Here is a 15932-nt window from a genome sequence, read left to right as displayed (position 1 = left end):
CTTCCCAAGCTGCACTAGTAAGAGCTCTTGATAACGTGTTTGATGATGAGATAGAAGCTTTCACAGCAATTTACGTTGATGACATATGTATCATTTCCCCCGATTTCAATACACATCTACAACACCTAGAATACATAATTCAAAAAGCTAGCTGAAGCCAATATGACAATAAACTTTGAAAAATCTCAATTCTGTAAAGATTCTGTACACATTCCTAGGTTTTTAACTCTAACAAATGAAGGTCTTCGTATGGATAACAGTAAGATTGATCCAATTCTAAACTTCCCAACTCCCAGAAGTCGTACACAATTAAAAGCATTCCTCGGATGTATCAATTATTACAATAAATTTATTCATAAATTCTCTGAAACAGTCCCAGCCACTATTACGACTAACGTCAAAGAAGGTTAAATTTAATTGGACTAGAGATGATGATACAACATTCAACAAAATTAAACAGCTGTTCATAAAAACTAACACTCTAACACACCCCGATCCATCCAAAGAATTCTACTTACAGACCGATGCGTCCGAATTTGCAATTGGCGGACATCTATATCAAATAAAAGAAAATAACGAAAAAGCCGCAATTATGTTCATATCACGCACATTACAACCAGCAGAACAGCGTTTCAACCACAACCGAAAAGGAATTATTGGCTATGATCCACTGCCTACAGAATGTCGATACATTGTTATGGGCGTTAAGTTAACAGTAATTACAGATAACCACACCTTAACTTTTTTTGAAAACCTGCCGTTTGCTAAACAATAGATTAGCAAGATGGATATTGGCTATACAAGAGTACGACTTTAAAATAATCCATTGCAAAGGGACGGACAACATTACTGCTGACACTCTCAGTCCGTATATCCCCACAGCACATGTCAAGCGATGCAAACAACCTCACTGAGTTATCTATTCATTACATCGAGAGAATTCCCGACCAACATCTACAAGATCAACTCCGAAACTTACCTCAGCTTCAACATCAAGACCCTAAACTACAACCACTTATAGAAATCTTACAGTCACCTATGGAAACAAATGAATTTCAAACAATTATATACTAATTATCGTTTATATGACAACACTTTACTACAAAAAATATAAGGGCAAATGGCTTATAGTCATCCCAGAATCAGTAATTAAACCACTAATACTAGAATGCCATCTCTATTATCTACACTGCGGTGCAAAAAAATGTTTCCTGTTACTGCGTGAAAATTTTATTTTCAAGAATATGCATCGAACAATCAGGCAACTGTTATCATCATGTGATAAATGTCAGCGCTGCAAAATCAACAACCATCCACTCAACAGTCAAGCCAAAGGAGTTAAATGCAGAGAGAAGAATGACCAGTTAGCAGTTGACATCATAGGTCCCTTACCGACTAGTGTAGGAAATACAAAATACATGTTAATTGTTATTGACATATTTACCAAATTCGTTAAACTTTATCCACTGCAAAGAGCAACAACCAGAAGTATATTACATAAATTATTTCACCATCACTTTCCTAATTACGGTTTTCCTAAACGAATTCAATCAGATAACGGAACCCAATTTAAAAGTAACGAATGGATCAGGAAATTTGAATCCCACAGCATACAATTAATATACAGTCCAGTGTATCACCCCAGTTTTAATTTGGCAGAACGGCCAATTAGAGAAATAAAGCGCTGTCTCAGAACATATTGTTTCACAGAATCATAAGAGATGGGTGAAATATGTACCTGTTATAAAATGAATGTCTTAATGAAATTTACCACGAATCAACTGGATTCACACCAAACGAACTACAGTTTGGAACAAGAAATATCAGATTTTGGAAAAAATATGTATCAAACCCTCTAGCTGAAGAAGTACCAATCGAACACAAAACTACTGATTGCAAGGCGTAAAACTTGAAGAAAGTAGAAAGAAGAGATCTGATAAGAAAAATGAAAAGAGAAAACCAGTTTCTCTCCAAATTAATGACCAAGTATTGGTAAAGTCCCATCACCTTTCTAAAGCTATAGCTGGTGAAACATCAAAATTATTTGAAGTGTACGAAGGACCATTCATAATTCAAGAAATCCTCGGAAATCAACCTACCAAATTTCTGATTTATCCCAAGAGCATGTATATGGACCTTATCATATATCCTCTTTGAAGCCATATAAAAACTCGGTCAACAACGCTACAGAATATACTGAAGTTGACGGCGTTGGGACCTGTGTGAAATTAATACTATTTCCCCCAAATAAACAGTGCAACTATACACCCAGTGACATAGACACTTTTAATCAATACTATATAAACATTTTCCTATCAGGAGGGGATAATAATTTGTTAGTGGAAAGTATACCGCTATTCGGTACACAATTCATTAAATGTGTATTTCTCCAAAAAAAAAAAACTATGTCCTTTGACATTGAGTTAATATTTGCCATTGATCTAAATGTTTCTCTATTGTTTGTTATTGTATACTAAGAAACTTGTAACTTTGTTCGTCTGGCTTAGCTTAAATACTACCTAACCCTAATGTTAATTTTGTTCTCCTTTTTCCCTATTGTTTATTTGTTAATTAAATTTATTAAATAGTATGTATGATCATCAATTAATTCACTCATTTAATGTGGTTCATCCTCCTCTTTAAGTATCACACATCTATATGTATCATTTGCTATTCATTCGTCATTGTATCGAAACCATGTTCATTTATTTCACATGATTTCTGAGGGGATATTGTAATGACTCATTTCATACACCCATCTCACATTCATTTCAATACTTAGGCCTAATTTTAATTTAGAAATTTATTAGTAATAATAATTAAGGAATAATTATTTATAAATTGTCTCAAATTTAACTACAAACAATAATAAATACGAAATCAAAATTAATCAAAATTCACCTTATTACATATAAAATTTCAAAAGTTATAAAGTGAACTAAAGTCAGTGATACAGTGTGCAGGGATGATTGTTAAAGAGTGAAGAGAGCAGATTTTTGAAAGGTGAAGAGGAGAGAGGATCTGGAAGAAGTGAAGCAAGATTATTATTATAAAGAAACTGGTTACATTTTATTCAGCAGTATTTGAAAGGTTACTTTATTAAATTCTTATTATCACTGAAGTACAAAAGAAGCAGAAGACAGACATTGGGTGAGAAAATTCCTTTTAAGTTTACTAGTGATTCATTGGAAGAACATAAAAACCCAGGAACATTCGATTTTGGCTAATAATTCAATTTTAATATAATTAAAATTTAACAACAATTATTTTTCAAAATTACAATATCTTTTTATAAAATAAAATACCCAATATTTCTATTTCATTAAGCCAGCACGACCACCCTGCCCTAAAAATTAAGAATTGTATTTAAAAATTTACCATTATTGTATCCTCCATCTTGTTTTCAAAATTCAAACTTGTATGTCAATTAATAATCATCATTAAATTTCACATTTATATCATACTGAGTTATTTGTTATTTCTAACTATAATCAGAATACAAATTAAGTTTAACCATTTATTTAAAGTAATAATAGTAGTAGGATATTACATACTACACTAACCTGGTATTCAACAGAAAGATACATTAGAATTTTTCGTGGGTTTTATTGCAGTTACTTATTACTGATAATGACCACTTAAAACAAATTGTAGAATATTTAATAATCTTGTAGTAAGTACATATTTGGCTATGTTGATATGAAAATTGTGTGTGACAAAAGTGAAGATAATCCATTCTGTAGATACAGTTTCACAGCCATAATTATAAAAATGCAAAATATCAGCCTTTCAGTTTCTCCTACAGATGTGGCACTAATTTAAAATCTTTAAGTTTAGAACTGCATAAACATGAATTGATGTCAAGGTCAAGGGAGGTTTATGTTCATCTTATGATGATAAATAAGTTACACAAATAAATGGCTTAGAAATCTTTTTATTTCTATTACAAAAAAATGTGATCTATTCTGATTTTTAATATAAAAACGAAAGTCATATAATTACAATAAAATTATACTTCTTCAATTAAAAACTAATATTTACAATAATTCTTCTAATACAGTTATCAATTGGAAAAATGATCTTCATAGCTCTTACTATCAGCACCTGAAATAAAATTCAAAAGGTAAGAATAAAGTATTGGTAAAGGTAAAATAAAACTTGTAACTCTCTATATCTCTCTCCCTCCCTTAACTTTACCAATGATATGACACATAGAAAAAACACAAAGTTTATTAATGTACCAACACTGTTTTTTTACTTATTTAAGTGTGTGTTTGACAATGCCATGATCGAGCGAAATGCATCACGCTAAGGATAAATTGGAATGATTTAGCTGTGAGTACATAATATGAGATTTATACCAGCAATCCCAGAACAAGATTGAAATAGAAAACATAGCAAATTTAAAAAAGTAACAATAATTTAATGGGCTTAAAACTTATGTATATAATATACAAATAGAGGATCCAAATCGACTATCATGGGACTAAAAGGACAGAATCACTGAACCAACTGACGGGAGTGGTAGGGAGAGGGTGCAAGTGTGATGATGGTGTTTAGAAGTCCTATCAAGATAGTCAGCAGGTGTCAACTGCCTTTTCATGTTACGCAGTGCTTTGTTTGTCTCTGAAAGAACGATTCAGTCTTTTCATTACTCTTAATCGTGAAGGACGATACTAAAAAAAAACAGTAGAATTGAACATTGAATTGCAATTATTTCAGGACACTATTGTATTTAACAAACTTGACATAAGTTTCATGGGAAATTGCATTAATCATTTGAGATCAAATATACATACAGTTTGCAGGGATTCACGTCAATAATGTACTAAAGGTCAAATAATCTTGTAGTGCTTTTTACTGAACTGACTCACTTATTTGTATTATCATGATTCTTATGTAATAACAAGTGAGCTTTCCAACAAACAAGCCTGGCAAATGCCAATATGTCAGAGGTTGTAGTTTAATTAACATTATAGTCTACTTGAATCTTGAGAGTAAAATAATTTGGGTCCAAATCTACTTCAGTATATGTCAAAACAGGACGTAAAAACAATTCCACAACATCTCAACTGAAGGTGTAGTTCATAAAAAGTAGTGAAATATAAAACATGGTTCAACATAATGATCAACGATGATTGACGTTACACTAATACAGGTGAACCAATATCATTGTGCTAACAAAACTAACTAAATGCAGTCTGAGTAAATTAATCGAAGATGAGTTGAGGTTAATGACATGGCTCGATTTGATGCTATACCAAACAATGTAGATGCTGATTATGCTGGAATACAAGAAATAACCGGGACAGTAAATAAAACCGACTAAATGACAACTCTGAAAACAGAATGACATAATGATAACTCAAAATGGAAAGCACTTAACTGTAATAAAATTTCATAACTTTATGAAGACAACAACTAAAGAACAGCCTGACAACAATAACTGAAAATGTGGGTCCACTTGAAGCTAATAAAACATGAACTGAATCATCTGTATTTAAGATGCAGCCCAACATGATGGACATTGAAGATGTGTACATAGTTATTAAAAATTAACATGGCATAGACTAATGTCTTATTTACAAAACGATAGCTAAACATATGAGTTCACCTAAACCTTAACTAAAACATGGCTCAATTGAACAAGATCTAAAAATGTGTGCTAATATGACTCTGACTGTAAGTTGATTTTATACTTTTAACACATGGGCAAATATAAGATGAATAATGTGCAGAACAAAATAAGGAAGCCCCCTTGTTCTAATAAATTTAAAACATTTAAATAGCACAGATAAATATTGGCTTTCATATTGCCAAATAACATTAAAAACTTCGATCATTTCCTTTAGAATAGATAGTACCTCTGTATACCTCAGATAAACCTTAATAACTATTTTTTATATAACCCTACCTCTTATGATAAAATGTATATAATTAATGAATGTAAAAAAATTTTGTAAGAAATTACAATATTTTATTACTTTTTAAACCAGATTTTGGAAATAAAAACCACAACTCTTTAAAAAGTCCCACAATATAAATAGATATTATATTGAAGTTGTTGAGTTACTATTTTATAGATATCTCAATACTCTTTAAGAAATAGGAAATCAATTAAATTGAAACAAAAATATCATCTTTGCAACTGACCTCAGCGTATTGGCTGATACGAGTATCCATTCTGGGGCTGCTGTGTAGGTTCGGGTGGTGGAGGAGGTGGTGGAGAAAAGAAAAGTGAGGGTGGCAGACTGGCCATCATGGATGGGGGCAACTGGGGGCCCATGGGAGGGAGAGACTGTGCCCCCGCTGCACTTGGCTGTTTGGGGTGCTCAGCAGTCTTGCTGTGCCTAGGGCTATTGCGGGATCGTGACCTAGATCTTGATCTGGAACTGCTAGAGCTGCGAGAACGTCTACGGCGGTCACGGTCTCGTCGACTGCGGTCCCTGTCTCGAGACCGGGATCGACTCCTACGTGGCGACAGTGAGTTGTTGCGGAACCCTCCACCCCTGTTGCGACCCCATCTTCTACCTGTGAACAAACAACAACTCACTATCTTGCATTGTCTACAATACCCAGTCATGGATATCGATTGCTTCAAGTAATAGATTGGTTATAGCAGACTATTAGATGTTGAACTGATAAACAACAATTAAATTTCAAATTCATTATTTCATGCTACTGCTCATTATGATCAGAAAGATATTTCCATCGTTCAAAGCACAAGTTCTATGTGGTAGTAAAATTGAGTACATAATTATTATTAATATGTCTATATGTCTATTATTCATATGTATGTGATGTAAAATCGGAATGGTAGTACGAGGGTAGTCCATAAAGTAACCGCCGTTTGGGTGTGGCGTGATAAGTAGTGGGGTTAGCGCCGCCATTCTCACATCGGTGTGCGCAGCCGTTCAGTACGCTTCTAGCTGTGCAAGGGAGAGCATCGTGCGATCGCGCGTTCTCTTGTTACAAACATGAGCGCCATGATAGAAAATCCCGCCAAGTGTGAAGTACGTGGTGTAATAAGATTTCTGTGGTCGAAAATTTACACAGCAGCTGAAATTCATCGTGAATTGAGTGCGGTGTATGGCCCAAACATTATGAGGGAAGGTGTAGTCCATCAATGGGTTCGTTTTTTTAAAAATGGAAGAACAAACGTTCACGATGAAGACCGAAGTGGTAGGCCATCTCTCGTCAGTGATGACTGGGTAAACAAAGTGGATGAGAAAATTCGCAAGAACTGTCGCTTCACAATCTCGGAACTTTCGGATCATTTTCCTGAAACCTTTTACTGTGAAACCTTAAAATGGCTACGACGAGCGATTCAAAACAAGCGTCATGGTCTTCTGACATCTGGTGTTGTGTTTGTCCATGACAACGCCCGCCTTCATACAGCTCAAAGAACAACAGAACTTTTGGAAAAGTTCACATGAGACGTTTTTGACCCACCCCCCCTACAGCCCGGACCTGGTTCCCAGTGATTTCTATCTTTTCCCGTACATGAAGCGGTGGCTTGCATATCAGAGGTTTGCGAGTGATGAAGAGCTTCAAAACGCTGTGACAGGTTAGCTACGTTCTCAGGCGGCAGATTTTTTCAAAGACGGAATTTAAAAAACTGTTAAAAGATATGATAAGTGCTTGAATTTGTATGGTGAATATGTAGAAAAGTAGAGAAAAGCTGTAGTTTTAACATTTATATAATAAACTTTTTGTATCTCAACTGGTTTATTTTTTATTTCAAAACGGAGGTTACTTTGTGGACGACCCTCGTATATTAGTGAACTTATGTGGTAACTGATCCATAGGTAGAATAAGTATCATTGAGAATAAAAAGGTGATTATGTACAAAAATTTAGTTCTCATCCTAAAATAAAATAATGTAATGGAATCCAATGCCACATTGAAACTGACTAACCGTGAATGTATTGTTATTAGAATTAAATACTGTGTCAGTTTAATCTAATTTCAATTTCAAAAACTCTGTTGATCCCTTGAGCAGAATAAAAAAAGTGTGTCTTGACAAGTTTTGTTTGAATCAGTCCTTTAGGTTTTGTGTGATTGTACAAATTTATTCACAAACTTTCAAATTTATAAGACACTACAGACACAATTTTTTGGGAATACAGTAATGCGAAATTCTGAGTTATCTGAAGTATAATATAAGAATTATATATTTTCACAATCCAGTCATTTTTTGTATATAAATTTATTTTAATACAGAAAGTTACTCAAATAAAACTTTTTATTAATATTGTTCTATACGTCATTATAGCATGAAAATGATAATCTGATTATAGAATGTCTTTTAGAGTGTAATAGCAGTGACCAAATCACACATGACTACTGCTAGAAGCCAAACTGTGTTGTTGCCCATTGCAATTTTTCTCGCAAGCGCGGAATATGTTTTAACAAATAAATTTGTAGGTCTATTAATTTGTAAATTTACACCATAACAAAGTTATACTTACTGCTGTATGTATATATTAGCCTCCGTAACTGATAACATTCTAAGGCTAATAGCAAACAGTTATTGTTATTGTTGGTACACATGAGATGCTGCTGTTTAGTTTATAGATGTCAATACCAACCAGAAACAAGTTTTCATGGCGAATAGCCTCATACAAAATTTTAATTAACCGAAATAGGCTTGGTCCCATATTCTTTGGATGACTGCATACCTAGTGCGTTCGGGAGACATTAAATTTGGTTAAAACATCTCTTGCTCAGTTCAGATTTAGTCTCAGATGGTTATCCTCTCAGCACGTCAACCCACGCATAGTGCCCGGCTGTGTTCTGTGTCACCACTTGGCACTTGCATAACCATGTATGTCACTTTTGCTCGGATTTAAAATGGTAGTATTTAGCCATGGAAGAAAAGCGCCTTGTTTATGGCTTTATCCAACATATGTCATAGTGGATGATTGAGGAAATTTATTAATTTAAAAACATTGAATATGCATATCTTAATACATGGTACAATCTTTGAAGATTTTTTTAACTGGTGAACTAGTTATCTCTAGGTTTTCTCTAAACGTTGTAGATTTCCTATTTTTTTAGTAACAAAAATTGGTATTTACTGGAAAGTAATTTAAAAATAAACTGATTTAGAAAACAATATATTAGTTTAGAAAATATTTTCCAAATTTAATAAGTCTATTTGGTACAGTCATAAAATTGTATTTCGATTTAATAAAAATTATTTAAGTTGCAATTTAAGTCTTACAATTGCCCTCCATTCAAAGTACATTATAATTTCTATCTTGCAGTATTACAAAAATAAAATGTAAATCTTGATTAAAAAAACATTTACTCTTTTTAATTGTTAATTGATAAATGACAATGGGAAACCCAGTTAAGATGTTGGTCCAAGTTCCCAAGTTCAAGTCTTCTCTTATATTCAGTTGTTAATAAAAAAAGCCATCAACTCCGTCTCTCCAGCTACTAAGGTCAACTACACACATTAGTAAAATAGTTTGTGACCAGACACTTACCCCCTCCACCCCTGCCACCTCGGAAGTTGTCAGCTAGTTCAAGCAGTTTGGGCGAGATGATCTGGTTTGCCTCCTTGAGTACAGCGATGAGGTCCGAAGCCTGTTTGGCATTCTGAGGTGTGAAGAAAGTGTAGGCAGTGCCGGTGGCATGAGATCGCCCCGTACGACCTATTCTGTGCACATAATCTTCCGAGTTGTTGGGGTAATCGAAGTTGATAACGAACTTTACGTCTTCCACATCTGAGGGTAACAGAAGGTGCATTTTAGTTAAGTTCTGGAGGCATTGGTAAATTTGCAAAATTGGATGCAGAACTATATAAACTGAACAACGTGTAAAGGTTTATCCAAAATTTTGATTTCATACAATGGATTATGATTTTCTTTTTATTATATTACTGTACATCTGTTGAAAATATTCAGCACTTTGACAGAGATTACATAAGATTGTATCCCATCCTGTGATTAAACATGTCAGCACAATTAATTCCATATAAGCTCTTCCAAAATTTGTTCAGCTTGTATAAAGTTCACTTTCATATTAGAATTTCTGCACACTATACTAGGATGGTTAAGGTGTAATATGATTTTGAAAGTTCAATAACAAAATAAAAAAATCTCCAAATATATAATCAAGTACATAAAATAAAGAAATGCAGTTTAGAAACACATAAAAAACAAATAAATAGCGTTTAAGCACCCAAATTTACAAACTTTTATTAAAATATGAGATAACACATTATGCTCAAACCCAAAAACCAATTTGTCAAATATACATTACTATCTCGCTAACAGATTTGTCTACATCCCAAGTTTTAATAGTTCTCATTAATAAACAAAATTGACCTGTCTATCCACCTGTTTGTCAATTAATTACAAACATCAAAAACCTTCCGGATACAATTTTCAAATAGTCAAATGAGAAAATTAACTAAAAAGCCCTGTAACGTGCCGTATGATACAACCCTAGTTTGTACTAAAATTTCAAATTCAAAATAAACTTTATATTCATACACACACACACACACTTTCAGAAGCAAAATAATGTTATCTTAGTATTAACAGCAAAAACGATTGATGTAATACAATAAACTGTGTTAATAGGCTTCAGCATTACTTAAATTACAATTGTCTAAAACATAATTTCCATTACTGCTTATTATCTGCACTGCATAAGGTATTTAATTTTCAGTAAAATTTGAGTGAAAAGTTTAACACTTTGAAGATGACACTTATTACACCTCAAGGGAACAATTTTTCAGAGCACATGATATCATTAATGTGTCATTATTATTGTGAAATATGCCTGTGGTTACTTTAGGCAAACAATTGTGCTACTGTAGCCGGACAATTTTAGGCATTGCATTACAAAATTCATATAAACATTATTTACAAAATTGCCATAGTCCCATATTTAATTAATAGTGCCACATAAGAGGCCCAAACATTTTCAAATATCTTATGATATATCACAAAATATTCTTTATTTGGTTATTATACTAGAATCAACTCTTTGTCAATTGTACCTTTCTTAATTACTTCTTTTGCCAAGAACACTTACTTACCAGCCAAATAGTTGAAATATACAAATGGCCATTTTGATTTTAGCCCCATAGGAACAATGATATATCTCAAATGAATTTACTCTTTGATTGTAGAACCATGAAAAATGTCTACTTTAAAAATATAATCAATATGTATCTAAATGCTTTATAATTTTTTTCAATATTTATATTAGTTTTAGGGATAAAATCAATAATTGTTTAGCTTGCAACATCCACATATTTAAAAAGAATAAATATTACACGTAAAACTCAAAATGTTTTGGATATGTATTAACATGTTCAGGCTCAGTGATGCCACGTAGTGACTTGTACGTATTACACAGTCGGTACCGACGACACTACATGTCTTTATTTAAGACTTCTTAGAATCCCAAATTGGTTTTAGTTTCTGTAAATTAAGTCTTAAAAGCTAGTATAACCCTTAAAAGTGATGTGGTTCTGATCTGAATTTCAGCCGCTATAAATGAGATGTTCTGATCAGCAAACTTGGATTTTAATCAGTTTTCCATATGTTTGTTCGGTACTAACTCCTTAACATGGTTTGATGTTACATGGACACGCTGACTTATGACATTGTGCCATGTGACACGCATCCATATGACATATATCACAAGTCTGTGCTGTATTAACGTTTGGTGGTTTAGTTAAGTGTCCATTTTATAAAGTCTTCTATAAATATGAACTTATTAATGTAACGATAAAACCATACTGAGTGGCATGAATTCATATTTTGTACTCATTATATAAAATACAAATCTTTTGTATATTGAGGATGTGCTATTTATTTCCAGAGTATTCACAATATTTTATCACCAAAGTTAGCTCATGGCGAGGAATGACATCACAGTTTCCTACTGATGATTACTTATTATGTAAAGAATATATTTTTCTAAGGGAAATAAATTATTATATGTAGCAAATATAATAATAAATAAATATTATTACATACTTTATCATTTAATTTTTGTCCTGGCCTTGTTATAAGGCATAACATAATCACTGATAATCATAATTCTTAGTATTGGTTATCTCTCCACTCCACATCACCAGAAATTCTCTTACTAGCCAAGTTAATATTACAAATACCCTGACTTTCCTAGTAATCCTCTCACTCACTAGCACCAGAGCAGTATTGGAGATTTATCCTCATCACCAGAAATTCTCTTACTAGCCAAGTTAATATTACAAATACCCTGACTTTACTAGTAACTCTAGCTCACTACCCCAGAAAAATACTGGAAATATGTCTGCATCAACTTGAATCTTCTCACCAGCAAAGAAAATCACATCATCAAGAATATCTTTTACTATAAACAATAATCTTAAAAATAATATTAAAACAATCTACAGATTTTTACAAAACCTAAATTTACTATATACTAAATTTTATTCAAATTAAACCATCTGTATGATGACAGTCAATTCGGCATCCTTACCTCTGTTACATCCAAAAACAACCAATGAGGTATTGTCACTAGTTACAAGTTCTGAAGATAACTCCTTATCATAAGATTATTGTATTACACCTTAATTAAAATTCACATTTGACGTCGAAGAAAACAAAGTAGTTTTATCAGGCTTTGCAGATCCTTATGATAAACATCACGACATTAATAAAATAAACCACGGTCTAAAAGTGCTACACATTTGGAAGAAAGGAAACATGTTAAACACAAAATACAACAGAGCACTTAATAACAAAAACATGAATGATAATATTTTTAGTGAAAAATTAAATTTCCGATCAAACACAACTTTTAATGTAATACACAATATAAACATACCTTATTACTGTTCGTACTGTCAACTACTGATAGCACCAAGTGAAGGATAAGGGAGTGGATTATGTTACTGTCCATGTCACAGTTTGCCTTTTTGTTGTGTAAATGTAGGCTTCTGTATGAACTGAGTAATTGTTTTTTGTTTTTTTTGTTGCATGATTTTAACTACAAAAACAAAGCCATTTGGGAAATTCAATTTTATAATGTACACCTCATAATAGAGGGTTATCTCCAAATATGTAACTAGTGACAGCACAGAGAGTAAAAAAACCCTAATAATTGTCAATTTCATCCAAACGGGGCATTGCTACTTTTCTAACTCATGAATTGTAACTGATACTACCACCAAAATGATTTTTTCTATAATGAAAGAGGACATAATATAGGATAGGGCATATTACAGGGGTTTCTCAGAGCATATACTACAGAGCAGACTAAAAATGTCAATCTTCAAAGTGTTAAATGGATTCTGAAATTGTTGTGAGAATAACTTACTTGGATTCTATACAATATATTCACCAACACAAGATAAGTTTATTGTGTTGTTTCGAACACTTTACTTAACCAAATCTGCAGTAAGGCAGTCCCATACTTCCAATACTTCATAAATATGCTTTTATAAATATTGAGTAAGCCAGTTTTTATATTTAAGTGATTTTTTTTAATTCAGTAAATCTTGGAGAGGTCAAATGACAAACATACAACAAAATTTACGTCACTGTTTCTATTTTAAGGAGAAGGCTATACTGAATAAAATATCAAATGTACAAATACCTTCAATGTAAGATTGCCCTGGAACTGGAAAATAGCTGTGATCTGTGTTTGCTGATTGATCATTTGACATGAGTTGAATACATTGATTTAATTGCTGAATTAATATCATTGGAGTTTGTTGTCATATTAAAGAGTGCTGCAAAGCCTGTTATTGTTACACTTGCCCTTACAATACTCGACTTCAGTATTAGGGCAAGATTCTGCAATCCAAGAAACCTGCTACTAATACAAAGTGTAGAAATATCAAGTAATCCTGAAATTGTTTATTGAGCAAACTACTTTTCTGTGGTTGAAGTATTAATTTTATTTAAAATTAGAATCAAATCACAAGAGTTTTGTTAGATTGACTAATGTAGCTCGTCTTCTAACATTCTCTACAGCTAGCTGTTAAGAGTGTTTTCGTTGATTACTTCTATAAAATTAACCAATTTAATTTAACTCTTTGCCTCTCATAACTTGAATCAGTTCCACTGATATATAGAAGTAGAAAGGAACCCATTCTCATTGCAGAGTAGCTCGATTCTTATTAGCTCTGTTTCCTGGATTTTTTGCACTTGGTCTCAAATTACACATACACATATATATATTTTTTGTAATTATAATAATATGGTTTTTTTTAATAATAATTAAAAGAATATTTATTCATGTAAAGCATAAAAAACAATATTTATGAACAAAATAGACACTTCATGGTAATACAAATAATTGTTATTCATATATTCATTTAATTTCTAAGAAATGTCTGAAAATCAAACAAATTCTCTGGCATTTAAACATGTATTTACCACCAGTTCCAGGGTTAGAACTTAAATTGTAATTTCTTGATACAGAATTGCTAAAGATGAAAAGTTATCTTTTGTACAGTTGTCTAGAACACCATGACTCTGTTGCTTACATAATCGGCTATTGAGTATCTATTTCCAACACACAGATGTGTATTAGTCTAATATCTAAACCGTATAATGGGTTCATACCTGCCGAAGAGCCTTGAACTGCTTCCGCCTAGGATGGGCACAACTCCCATTACTCGGGCTACACTGTTGCACTGACGTCAAACCACATCACATGGCACTTGTAGTAAATTGTTTATGTAAATTGTATCAGTTACTTGTGGGAGTCTATAAGACGTCATAGTCTTATGGTTACGTCATAAGCCAGTCAATAAATTAATAGTTCTTCAGGTACTTTGAAAAAATGTAGACATTCCTCTGACATCATGATCAAACCTTAGGTTCTACTCCATAAATAAATCTTTATGAAAAAATTACTAATACACAATTTTGTTTAGTAGGTAAGAAATTATTTTGTTGCAATCTTACTGATAATGTTTTAGAAGTAGTGTAATTTACAAATTATAATCACTAGATGTTTTACTTATTTTAAGTGAATCAAAATGAAATGTGTTGATAAATAACAAATATTTTCCCCTAATAATTCATAGGAACATAGTAAAAAATAACTTTCCCATGAATCAGTCTTTAAAAAATAAGACAAAATTTTATAAAATTAAAACGAAACTTAATAAAATAAAGCAAACTTTTATGGTACATAATGTTCTTTAATTCTGCTTAATTGCAGTACATAATTTATAGATGAGGGGTAACTCAACAATTTAAGATTTATAAAACAATATTCTGAACTACACCCCCCTTTTAATAAAAGACCTTGAGAGACTAAAAGCAGACTTTCATTCAAATCAGATTCATAATACACTCTGCAATCTAATAATAATAAAAATAGAAATCATTTTTGTTCAAGTTGAAAAAATTCTTAATCTAGTAATGAGAATCGTGAATGCAAAATTTTATAAACCTCACCAACCACAGTTTATTTTACAACTGATAGTAAATCTTTGATTGCAACTTTTTTTCAACAAAATAAAATTGTTGTCTAGCCTAGTGTTGAAGTTGTGCCCATCGCTTGCCCACTCTCAGCGAGGGGCAGGAGCGGGGGGCGGGCAGATGGCGGGCATGGCAGTCGACAGGCGCTAACATGCGCCAAGGATTGCGGGCACACGAACACCCACAACTGAGAGACACAACGACAATGCCAACGAGCATTATCACGTATGTGCCTCTGCAAAAAAAGAAACCAAAACTAATTTTTAATATTTTAATCTGAGTGGTTCGTCTCTGCAAAGAGAGTCGGTGTATACTAACAATATATATAGTAATGGCTACAACTAACACTTACCGTACCTCTTCAGAACAGCATAACCCTTTAAGAGATAGTATCACTTGAACATTAAACTCGTTTTATACAACTCTATAAAGAAATGAAATATTTGTTCAATTGTTACCTAAATGAATAAACAAAAGTAA

At 32.5% G+C, this 15932-nt stretch overlaps 1 protein-coding gene across 1 annotated transcript in view; it reads right to left on the bottom strand.

Annotated features, from left to right (window-relative positions):
* Positions 1-3905: 3905 nt before the first annotated feature.
* Positions 3906-15932, bottom strand: part of LOC124354098 (probable ATP-dependent RNA helicase DDX17) — a 30840-nt gene continuing 18813 nt past the window's right edge. Inside the window, exons 9-11 of the mRNA XM_046804304.1 lie at positions 9495-9734; positions 6154-6531; positions 3906-4104 (exon numbers count right to left, since the gene is read on the bottom strand). Of these exons, the coding sequence (XP_046660260.1) occupies positions 6155-6531; positions 9495-9734 (617 nt within the window). The 3' untranslated portion in view covers positions 3906-4104; position 6154. The remainder of the gene's footprint in view (positions 4105-6153; positions 6532-9494; positions 9735-15932) is intronic.

The sequence above is a fragment of the Homalodisca vitripennis genome, chromosome 2 (genome assembly GCF_021130785.1).
Source record: "Homalodisca vitripennis isolate AUS2020 chromosome 2, UT_GWSS_2.1, whole genome shotgun sequence".
NCBI lineage: Eukaryota > Metazoa > Arthropoda > Insecta > Hemiptera > Cicadellidae > Homalodisca > Homalodisca vitripennis.
This window is presented reverse-complemented; position numbering and strand designations above follow the sequence as displayed.